General features: G+C 44.3%; 1 protein-coding gene across 1 annotated transcript in view; it reads left to right on the top strand.

Annotated features, from left to right (window-relative positions):
* Atp8a2 (ATPase phospholipid transporting 8A2) overlaps positions 1–12,447 on the top strand; it is a 429,785-nt gene that overhangs the window by 287,463 nt on the left and 129,875 nt on the right. The window contains exon 29 of the mRNA XM_028785873.1: positions 244–322. Coding sequence (XP_028641706.1) covers positions 244–322 — 79 coding nt within the window. The remainder of the gene's footprint in view (positions 1–243; positions 323–12,447) is intronic.

Here is a 12,447-nt window from a genome sequence, read left to right as displayed (position 1 = left end):
TCTCTCTCTCTCTCTCTCTCTCTCTCTCTCTCTCTCTCTCTCTCTCTGTGTGTGTGTGTGTCTGTGTGTGTGTGTGTGTGTGTGTGTGTGTGTGTGTGTGTTTGTTTTAAATTGGGACTAACAATGCCCCTTGCAGAAGTCCCCAGCCCATACCAGGAGCCTTCACAATGCCTTACCTATTGTAAGATACATGCAGAAAGCCTGAGCCCCTGACACTCTGACTCCTGGTTTCTCTTCCTGCAGGTTTTCTGGGGTCACTGCATCAATGCCTTGGTCCACTCCCTCATCCTCTTCTGGGTTCCTATGAAAGCCCTGGAGCACGGTAGGTAATGCTGTCATGATTTCAACCGTCAGCAAGGCGGTTAGCCTCCTGTGAGGTCAGTGCATGCACTGTTCTCCCCAGTGTGCAGCGTACATGAGATTGAAGACTGGGGACACAGACCTGTCCCACAACAAGAGCTTCTTTCCAGTCTATAGCATGCAAGTCCTGTTGGCTCTGCCTTTTCTTCGAAATTACTATATAAATACTAGGACCTCCAGGCTCAGTTTGTGATAACTGAGCCTTCGACCTTGAAGGAACATTTGTGTCTCTTGCTCATGAGTTTAAAATCCTCCATTATGTCATTAAGGCTTTGCTTCAAGTCTCTGGTATCTGTATGCACAGTCACTTAGGTATTGTAAATTTAATGCTATCCCATGTTTTCTGAGGGTATTTTCCTTGACACATATCTTTAAGGTCACATTCTCCAGATTGGCCTTAGTCCTTCTGTACAAGGTCAGCCTGTGCTAGTTCACACTTCTTGATGAAAGCATACTGTCTTAGTTAGAGTTTTACTGCTCTGAACAGACACCATGACCAAGAAAACTCTTATAAGGACATTTAATTGGGGCTGGCTTTGGTTCAGAGGTTGAATCCATTATAATCAAGGTAGAAACATGGCAGCGTCCAGGCAGGCATGGTGCAGGAGGAGCTGAGAGTTCTACATCTTCATCTGAAGGCAGACAGAAGACTGGCTTCCAGGCAGCTAGGACAAGGGTATTAAAGTCCACACCCACAGTGATACACCTACTCCAACAAGGCCACACACTCCCTGGGCCAAAATATAAAAACTATCATATTATACTCCCTGGCCCCCATAGACTTGTTCAAACACATGAGTCTTCGGGAGGGCATACCTAAACATAGCATAATGAAGAATACATTTAATCCAATTTCCAAAGTCCAGATAGTCTGTAGCAGTCTCAACAATGTTAAAATTCCAAAGTTCAAAGTCCCTTCTGAGGTTCATCCAATCACTTAACTGTAATCCCCAAAGCAAGACAGGAAACCAGCTGGGCAAACTCCAAACTCTGCATCTCTACATCTGATGTTAAAGTCAGATCTCCACTCCTTTTTCATCTTTGTTGATTACAACAAAGTTCTTTCTCCTGGGCTGGTTCCACTCCCTGTTAGCAGCTTTCCTTGGCAGGTATCCCATGGCTCTGGCATCTTTTACATCTTGGGGTCTCCAAGTCAACTTCAGCTTCTCCACTTCTTGTTCCAATATCTTGGATCCACACATGATCTACTGTGCTCCTCCAAAGGGCTTTCATCACTTCTCCAGCTCTGCCCTCTGTAGCACTCTAGGCTTTGATTGACTCTTTTCCTGGAGGAGTGACCCATGCCTTCATTCCTGATGGGTCTGCGTCCTTTGTCATCCTGCTTGGGTTAGGCTGTTGCAGTTTCCCATTGACTTTAATCACAGGACATGGTGGTACTAAGAGACGCCTTAACGGATCTCCTGCACTCCAGACATAATCCTGCTTACCTCCACTGTGGAGAGGCAATCCAATTTCCCCATGGTAATCTGGAGCTATCACCCCTCCTAACACTGTTATTCCTTTCTTAGCCTGTTGGTTTAAGGGCATTAGAAACCCAAAATGACCAGGGGGAAGTTTGAGGTTCCAGTTCAATGGAATGTTTGTTGTGGGTCCTAGCAGAAGCACTTCACCCTCTGGAATGAAAACTTCTAGGCCAGCAGAATTTAGGATTGTGGGGACAGGAAGCAAAAACTTTCCCAGTGGGCCACTATAAGTGATAGTAAATGGAACTATTCCCTTTTCTATCCCTTGATTCCTCAACCCATGGATCCTGGCTATGGGGGAAACTATATCATATATTTTATATTTTTTCCTTTCTCAGCCTTTTGATGGTTCTTTAATAAAGAGTTAAAGAAAAGAGAGCATGGGCTGTGGTTTTGTTTCTGAAGTGATGGCACGTGGTGGCAAGAGCAGCCATCCTCACTGCATGATGGACCAGTGACAGGGTGGCATGCTTTGGGGCAGAAGAGCATTTGGCAGCTGGTGTTTGCAAGTCAGGCTTGTGTCATGCAGAGGCAGCTGTAGAAGAGTTGGCTTGCCCAGGTCCAGATGGCCAGTCAGTCAGGCACTACAGGGTGACTCTCTCGTGATTGAGCTTTGGAGGACAGGTGGTGGTGGCATTGCTACAGTTTGCCTAGATTCCAGCATCATTCCCCAAATGTGTCCTATGCTTAAAAGTTGACATATATACACTTGTAGCAGATGTCACTGACATTTAAAGCTAGATTTTACCTCCCTCATCTCTTCCTCTCAACCTCACTGTTTGCCTAGCAGACAAATAACAGGACATGGGGGGGGGGTCCCATCTGTCATCACGCCATCCTCATCATCAGTGTCATTTGGTGAATTTTTAACACAAGAGTTTTCTGTTAATGGTGTTGACAACAGCCTATAAGCTGAAGTGTTGGAAGGAAATAAATGACAGCTATTAGGTATATTGGCACAGAGGCCATTTTTATTCCTCTTGATCTGATTTCTCTAACAACTTGAATGACTGTTTTTGAACTCGCTTGTAAAGTTTCCTACTTAGTTGGATGCAGGAAGAAGACCGTGTGTATTCATAATTGCATGACTCAGGAACTGTGCTAGATTCCATGGTTAGAAGATAAATGTAGGGGCCAGCAAGATGCCCCAGCAGAAGAAGTTGCTTGTTGCCAAGCCTGATGACCTGAGTTCAGTCCCATGAACCCAGATAGCAGGAGAAAACTGACTCCCATCATTTTCCCTTTGACCTCTACATGATGTGGTACATACTCCACATAGGCTCAAAATAAATACTAGATGTAACTTTACCAAAGAAAGGTAAATGTGCAATGTAGGCTGAGGGTCTCACCTTTTGAATTTATACTCTAGTGAGGGGAGTTAGATTCAAACATGGAAAACTCTAGTATATGGTAGAAAATAACTATCAAGTAAATAGAGCATCATTGAGCACAGGGCTCAAGAATTCATGGCATGTGGGTTATTACTACCCTTAAAGGGGCCATACTTAGGCTTAACTGTGAATATGAGTAGATTTCAGTTATGTAGTAATGTCAGAAGAGCCTAAGTGGGGAGATGGGTTGTTTGTAACTCCCAGAAATCTCTGAATGGGAATCCTACCCCCAAGATCATGTAAGAAGTGGGGCCTCTGGGGGGATGAGGTCATGAAGGTAGGGCTTCATACATATTGCGCTCTTGTCAAAGAGACCAGGGAACATGTTCCTCCAGTGTGTGAGTATAGGAGGAAGAGTCCTCTGCGGGGAAGGAGCTCCTGCCACTCTCAGCAGCTGCCAGGAATGATCTTAGACTGCAAGGAATGAGCTTATGTTGGTTGTCACAGTCTGTGCCATCTTGGCAGTGCCAGTGGACAGTATCTCCCCCACTCCCCTTCTCAAGTCTTGTGTCCTTGTAAATGAGACCATGCCTGCACATGTCCAGCATCCTGTGTGGAAGGCTGGGCTACAAGGTGACTGTGGTATTAAGGGAAGGATGGTACTGGATTGGAGGTGGGGGGTAAGGTAAAGAAGCAGAAGTGGGACTCATGTCACCAACATGCAAGGAGACACATTCCTACTAAAGGGCTGGGGGTAGAAGAGTTATGCCATAAGATTTCAACTGTGACCAAGTTAAGACTTTATTATAGAGAAACACAGAATTTGGCAAGAGCATGGATTGCTGGTGTGGTGTCTGTGTATGTTTGTGTGTGTGTGTGTGTGTGCGTGTGTGTGTGTGTGTGTGTGTGTCTGTCTGTCTGTCTGTCTGTCTGTCTGTCTCTGTCTGTGTGCTTCATTTTATTTGGTAGTATGTCAATGGTAAAAATCCAGAAAGTAATATAATGTTCTAAATACAAGTGAACTTTTTTTCTTCCCTCTCCTTCTTTCCTTCCTCCATTTTTCCTTCCTTCATTCCTTCACCTGTAACTCCAGCTCCAGGGCCTCTGATATACTGACTTCCTTGGGCACCTGCACTCCCATGTACAAAACCATACAGATATATACATATATACATGATAACCATACAGATATACACATATATACAGAATTAAGAGTAGTAGAACTAATAATGGTGATAATAACAAAACTTTAAAAAAAAAAAAAAAACCTTAAGCTACAATCACTCTGTTTCCAAGAACACAGGAGCAGAGCAGCAATCGAAATAAGCCAGGGTGCTTTCCAAAGCCAAGCACTTCTTCTAGCACAAGGGCCTTTGGACCCTTGTTCCTTGGCTACTTCCAGAAGTCATTTCTCAGCCTCAGTCCTACCCATAGTCCTGAAGAGCCTTTGCTTGATGAGGACTAAGGTCTTGAGTGGCTTTGCATGTTCATATGCTACCACATGGACTGTATCACAAACATCAGTGAGTTTTATCCTAAAATCCTCTCCCAACCATTGGTGGCAAAAGACTCAGGCACCACTTATCAGCCCTGTTCATTGTTGCCAAGGCAATGTGATCTAGGGAGGAAATAGTCTTGGGAAGGTGTGGGCAGGTCATTCATTTTCTACAGTGTTTCCAAGGATTTTTCCTTTGCTTATTTTTGCATGGTTTTGGATAGACTTTCAAAGCAGCCAGTCTCGTTGATGAAGTTTGTGATGATTCATTCCAAGTTTCAAAATAAAGTTTTCCTCTCAAACAAATCAGTAAGTCAGATTTCTCTCAACTGTCCCGCCATCAATCTCCCAACATGGTTTACCTAAAGCCCCCGCCCTTTGATCTGAAAATTACTGTAGGATAAGATCATGGCCGGCACCAGGGCCTTGTTGGCTGCTCCCAGACTTCCCCTGGCATTTCTAGCCGATGCAGTTGAACAGCCCTCCTTGAAGTGGAATGTGGTTATTGGCAAAAGAACATAAAATTAATTTTGATTTGAATTTTTTCGGATTTTCCTTGATGACATTTATAAGGGAAGAAATGGGGGAAAGGGAATATATTTCCCAGAAGAAAAAGTCTCTTTTAATATATTTGTACTGGTTAGGTTTGTTGTTGTTGTTGTTGCTGTTGCTGTTGTTGTTGTTGTTGTGTCTATTGTAGACATGGAAACAGCTACATGCTCTTTTGGAGACTCTGTTTATAAAAAATTGAGGAAGGAGGGGAACAGTCAGCCAAGATCATCTCAGAATATAGGTGACAGCCACATGCTTTCATCTGCATGAGGGCCGCACATAAGACCTCCACCTATTTGTCCTGAGCACAAGTCTTTCCTAGGCTTTGATCTCATCTGATATTTGCTGATATGGCTACCTGTGGTTTTCTTTAACAGAAAGACAGCTTTCCAGAGACATCTGTGCTTAGAGAGGACTGGCAACATGAGCTAAGGAAGTGGATTTAGGGCCAGGTACTTTGCTGTCCCACGTGGGGATCTCCAAGTGTGAGAACCTTCCTCCAGGGCAGTGATTTATATGCCTGTATGCTATACTGCACTGGGCACCAACAGTAGTCAGGATCCATACCACAGGCTCGCCTGAGTACACACACATAACCCCACCTTCCACGCTAGCAAAGGAGGATCATAAGGGTTGTTTGTTCCTGAAGGGATCTCTCACTTCTCTTCATAACTGATTGGCAAGATTTCGTTGGGGCTCCATCCAGGTACCAGAGGCTGGGGAATGTCTATCACCTGTACACCCAGAGATAAGAAACACTGATATTTGGCGTCACCATCAAGTTTGCTGTCTTTCATTTTTACTTCCCTTTTAAGTCTATTTTTAGTAAACACAAGGAGGGAGGAAGATATTGAAATTTGAGCTCTGTGTCCTTAACTTCATCCAGCTGAAATGGCAGGAACAAGAAGAAAACCTGAAGGCTTATGTAACCAGGAACTGAATCCAGCGCCGTTGTGAATGTAATTATAATCGCTAACACTTGTATAAACCCTTCTTTTTAGAGAGTACTTCCAACATCTCATACCACTCTTTACAAAGAAGGGGAAGAAAATGAATGTTCTCTTTAGGAATATGTAGTTGGAAGCAGAAATGATGGTCCTAGCGACAGCAATAGTAAAGTCATGTCCACAGGTTCTGTTCTGAAAGTTTATTTGTAAATCCAGTTATCTGGATCCTGGACAGTATCTCTGCTCTGGATATAATCCTGGGAGTATCAAGTTGTCTGTAGCCCCTCTGAGCCTCTGGAATCTGAAGAGATTCAGAGGCTTACACAGGGGCTGGTGGCTAGGCTAAGAGTCTGGAGTCTGCTCTGCTCTGAAATTGTTCTGTTGGAAGTTTCCAAGCAGAGGGAAGAGAAGGCAGCAGGGACCTGGCATCAGTTTCGACCAAAATTTCTTGGCAAATGTTCTTATGGCAAGAGAAGAGACCAGTGTTCCTGACTCCTCCCTTCTGCGGGACAAGATGCCTGGTGGCCGTCACTTCAGCTGTCCCTGGGCTCTTGCTCCATCAGAAATACACATATGCATCTCACATCTGGTTTTACGATTACCACATCGTATCTTCTTTAGCCACACAGCACCGTGCTATGACATTTTGCCATTTGTCAGAGCCACTCCTGAATATCCACTGTGGTTTGGCTGGGTAATGATGTGGTGTTTTTAATGAACATTTAATTACAACTGCGTCTTTGTGAAATACCATCAGCCTCGCCCTTTGGAATATTCTAAAGAAGTTCCCTGAGCATTCTGTCTGTTCAGAAAATGAGACATACTTTTTTTTAATAATTCGTGGCTTTTCCCACAGCTATTTTCAAAGAAATTTTGCATACATTTTGGGTACCGTTACTACTAAATACAGAGGCCGTATGACTTTGTCCCAGTTGTCTACAAAAGTCTGCTGTGGCGACTGTGCCTCCAGGACCTCATCTATCGAAGCTGACATTATGTTGGTTCCCTGAATCCAATGTAGAGATCACAAACAACGTGTGTCTGAAACAATAGACTCCCAAGCTGCTTGGGTTGGGCTCCTCTCGACACCTCAGACTATCCATGTCTTACCGAGTGGCCTGCTCTCCAGGACAGCTCTCCTCCCTTCCTCCCTTGTGTATGGCCTGAGCACCATCATGGCAGTGGGTCTGTCATGTACAGCTACAGATCATTCTAGATGTGACTCAACGGTATCAACCCAAACACATAGAAGTTGATTTTTCAAATTCACCCCATGGAAGTCATCCAGTCAGCTTCAGGAAAAGATAATGAATGTCTTCTTTTTCCCAGATTAATCCTCCCTCCTCTTCAGGTCAGTCCTCCTTTATCTATCAGGGCAGTCTTTCCTCCTCTAATGTTAGTCCCTTCCCCTCTCTCTGGTCAGTCCTCCCCCCTCTTCCAAGTCAGTCTTTGTGTATCAGGTCAGTCCTTCTCCCAGGTCAATCCTCCCCAGCTCTCTGGTCAGTCCTCCTCCGCTCTCTCTGGTGGGCCCTCTCCCAACCCTCTGGTCTTCCATCCTTTCTCAAGTTAGTCTTCCCTCCCTCTTTTTCAGATCAGCTCTCCCTGTCTCTCAGTTCAGTCCTCCTTCCTGTCAGATCATTTCTTCCTGTTTATTTTATATGTATGCATAAAATGTGGAATGTATTCTAAGATCTCTGTACTAGAAAGATGCTTTGCAACTTTTAAATCTCTTTTAGTCTGTGAATCAGCCTATGTTTGGAAATACTGATACTGAAAGAGATTCAGAGTTGAGTGTGGCTTGCATACTTGTGATTCGGAGACTGGTGAGTCCAAGACAAGATGGTTTTAAGCTTGATGCCAGCAAGACTGCGGCAGTATTCTCTCTCTCAAAACAAAAGCAAAACAATGACTGGGGATATAACTCAGTGGGGAGCACTTGCCTAATATGTGTGAGGCCCTGAGTTCTGTCACCAGCACCAGAGATAAAAGATGCAAAACGGTTGCCAGGCAAGATGTGGTAGTGTAGGTCAGTAGCCCCAGCATTCAGGATTGTGCTGACAACAAAGACTGTCAGACCATCACTGTGAGCTTCGATGTCCTGCTTAGACTTCTACTTCATCTAACTCTCCCACCTGACCAGAAATGTTTGTTGATTCCCCAGAGCTCAGTGTGGAAGGAATATCCAGGCTGGAGAACACTGCTTATCTTAAAATATCCAATCTTTGCTTGTGAATACACAGGATGGGTAGAGGGAAAATCCATCCTGGACCTGGTGGAAGATGAGGAGCTGAGATGCTCATCCCTGCCACCAAATGCATGGGGCTGATTTAGCAGCTAAGAGCATCTTAGACTTCCTACCCAAAGGGAGACTTTAGGGGTCTTTTTAGTCAGTCACTGTTGCCACATCTTCTTTATCCTCCATCTCTGATGCGAAGCCTCCATATCAGAATTGAGGTTTGTAGGACCAAGTCTCAAATCTAAATAAAGATTCTCTGACTAGAACTGGCGTAAGAGAGCCAGACACACCAGAGTATCCTACCTCTCATGACCAGGATTTGCCCGCTAAGCTAATTCCTTGCCTCATATTCCAAATTCCCTCTCTTGTATACAGTCATGCTTCATGTTAGCCATTCCTGTTGTGAACTGAAACCCCTGTTGCAGGTCCTCATGTGCCTCTCCCACAGCCTGTGCCGAAGGACCAGGCTGCTATTCTTTGTCCCGAGTCAGTGATCCTGTGTAGTGAAGTGCTAAACTCCCCATCCAATACCAAGGATCCTTGTAGCCAGTGCTGTAGGTAGAGGGTGTCAGCCCAGCTAGCTTCATACCCCTGTTAGGGTCTCACCGTACAGGAGTTAAGAACTGAGACTGAGCTGTAGGATTAAGCCACAGTGTGAGCCCAAGGTCTGTTTCCATAGCACATGTCCTCACTGGCAAGGAGGCTCTCCTTGGGACTTTTTACCAGCTTCTGTCACTTCTCAGCAACTCTGACATGACCATTCTGGTCCTGTACAGTTTGGACTTCAGGAATGTGGAGATGGTGTGTGTGTGTGCTGCCCAGTATATCATATCAGCCACTAGCCACACAGCCACGGACCATGTGATATGTGTCTGGTGTGACTAAGAGACCAAATCTTCAAAGCAGCTTTATCATTATTTTATCACTGTATATAATTATATCATTGTATCACTGCATTCACCCGTTTCAAGGTTCAATACCGGTTACACAAACACCACATCATCATTAACTTTCAAATGTTTCATCGCCCCCAGAAGCTGTCACTCACCTCATCCTCCGCCCCCTAAGCACTCTTGGCTCCTGAAACTACTGCTTTGCACTAGTCTGTGTAGATCTGCTTACTCTGGACATCTTACATAAGCAGAAGCATACAGCATAAGGCTTTTTGAGGCTAACTTTTTTCACTTCCCATAAGTCCATCCATGCTGTGACATGTCCCCGTACTTCATCCCTTGTTATTTTTGAATAATGCTCTATTGTATTGATGCACCGCTCACCGAGTGATGGACACTTATTTGCTCACTCAGCAGCTGATGGACATCTGAGTTATGAATAGGCTACTGTGGCTGACGAATAATGATGCTCATTGTTTTAGGCTTCCTGGGCACTTGTGAATGATGCTGCTCTGAGCACCCATGTATACGCTTTTGTGTTTCACTCACATTTTCATTTTTCTTGGGAATTACTGAGTTGTGTAATAAATGTGTGAAGTCTCCTTTTTAGAAAGTGTCACAGTTTCCCAAAATGTCTGCACAGCTTCTTCGGCTTCCGGCCATAACAGCTACAGGTCTACGCCCTCTCTCTGAGTGGATGTGAACTGATTCTTCAGGTGGCTTTGAGATTATTTCCTTCATGCCCGATTATGTTGGGTTTCTCTGAATCCCTGTTATCCATTCGTACATCTTCTCCACTTAATATATCTACTAGGGTCCTTTGTCCACTTTTATATTGAGAAGTTTTATATTACTGGACCCTTCCTATGTCCTCACAAGCTTCTCTCCGTTCTTTTGTTTCTTTCCCGCTTTGCTGATGGTGTTATCGGAAGTGTAGAAGTCTCTAGTGTTGTTCAAGTCCAGTCAGTCCTCCGATTGCCACCATGCCTCCGTTGGCTTTTCTTGAGATCCTAAACCTGAAGCTGGGGAGATTGACCACTCTCATTTATTCTACAGGTTGCATGGGGGGGGGGGCTCTGTGGTCATGCTTTGTTAATTTTATATTGTGATAATATGTATAGAGATAAAAGAAATCAGTTCTGTGGTTTTAATCACTTACTACACAGAGCTTCCTGTTCTGGCTGTCTGCAATGCCTCATCGCCTCCAACTTCTAACTCATTAAGCACTATTTTACTCTCTTTTTCCCTCTGGGATATTTTTCTTTCTTTCTTTCTTTTTAAAGATTTATTTGTTTATTTAATGTTTCTGTTTCTATCTGCATATACACCTACATGCCAGAAGAGGGCATCCAATCACATTACAGATGGTTACGAGCAGTCATGTGGGTGCTGGGAATTGAACTTGGAACCTCTGGAAAAGTAGCCAGTGAGTGCTCTTAACCGCTGAGCCATCTCTCCAGCCCCTGGGTTTTCTTTTTTGAACAAATCTTTGTTGTTTTTTTTTTTTTTCAGTTAACTGAAAGGAGCCAGGGTGCCACAGTGGTTGTACAACTCTGCTATCATTGGTATCACCCACCTGCATGGTTGGCTGCCTTTCCTACCAGACAGCCGCTGTTCCTGTCATATCCTGTTTCTATTCACCTGTCAGCTACATTGTTCCTGTGAGAATATTCAAAACTATCTCATCAAAGGCTCTGCATCCCCCAGTAATCCTTACTCATGATTACCACAGAAGTGTAGACTCTTTGGTGCAGTCTGCCTCTATTGGCCTCTGGTTGTTTCCTATTCCCCTGAGTTTCTAGCCAGACAGATCTTCACGATGGACTCTGAGTGCACCAAGCACTGTTTTTATTAGGATACTTAGCAGTTTCTCCTCCTTTGAGGATTCCATCTTTTGATAGTCATGAACTAACCCCTCTCTGTCATTCCAGTCCGTTCACCTATCACCTCTTTAACTAAAATAACAACCTCTGGCCACTCTTCATTCAGATAGCCTACCTTACATTGTCTCCATGGCTGACTCTAACTCAGTTTGTCCATTTGTGTATGTTCTGTTCCCCCATTGACATTCAAACTCCACGGAGACAGGAGTCTTCTCTTTCTGGTTCCCATAATCTTTTGTCTAGAGTAGATTTGAGTACACTAAAGATTGAGCTTACCCCTCTGACAGCTATGATCCTTGTTAGACTCAAATAAATAATCCCTGACTAATCTTCATCTTTAAAGTGCTGCATCTGCTCTTAGAATAACCTTAGACCCAGGTCCTAGAAGTAGACTCTCTCAGTTTAGACTTGCTGTTTGTAAAGACAGGATGAATGTCCCTCCTTGGGACTGGAAGCATTTTCCAACTCAGAGATTTGGGGCTGTGGGATATTATCATAGACTCACTCAGTGAATATTCCTAATCCAAAATCTAAAAGGTGTGCACGGGATTTTGAAGCACTTTAGACTTTGGGTTTTCAAAGGAGGCATGCACAGCCCACATAGTAGTTCATTGTCTTCCTGAAACTAATTTAGCTGCCTCCCTTTTAAACTTTCTCTTCATTTGCTTTAAACTGGGTTCTCCTACATCTTCATACATCTTTCACCACTCTACCCCAGTCTCCAGAGCTTTCTTTGTATGTCTGTGGTGGAATCTCTTTCCGGTCCCCTAGCACGGCCTTCAATAGCAGCCATGGAAGTTTCATGCTGTGGGTGCTTGCCACACTGTGCTTCATCTTCCTCTTGTCACAGACTGACCTCTCAGGGACAGGAACAAAGCTATGTCCTAGAGCTGCATCCATGGACCCATCCACTACCAGAGTCCACCTAGGATTCAACCTGATCATCACACCATTTTAGGAAAATAAACAGAATCTTTAACAGGTTAAATGAGTAAGTCAGCCCAAATACACATGGATAGCAGCAGTTGTGCTGGAAACATGAAGCCAGAAATCCCTACAAGCCAGCTCATGGGCCCTAGATCTAAACCTGAGTGTAAAGGACAGACCCTTACTCAGGAAACCATCCCTGACTTTAAAATAGTTTTGCACTCTCAGGATCAGAGTCAGATTTCTACAGGGTAGGTGGGTCTCGTGGAGCAGAATCAATCTGCTGTCGTGGCTGCTAGGGACCTCACAGAGCCACCAGTGCAAAGAAACATGAAGATG

The sequence above is a fragment of the Grammomys surdaster genome, unplaced genomic scaffold, assembly GCF_004785775.1.
Source record: "Grammomys surdaster isolate TR1022 unplaced genomic scaffold, NIH_TR_1.0 125357, whole genome shotgun sequence".
Taxonomy (NCBI): domain Eukaryota; kingdom Metazoa; phylum Chordata; class Mammalia; order Rodentia; family Muridae; genus Grammomys; species Grammomys surdaster.
Note: the sequence above shows the minus strand (reverse complement) of the source record. Positions and strands in the feature narration are given on the sequence as shown.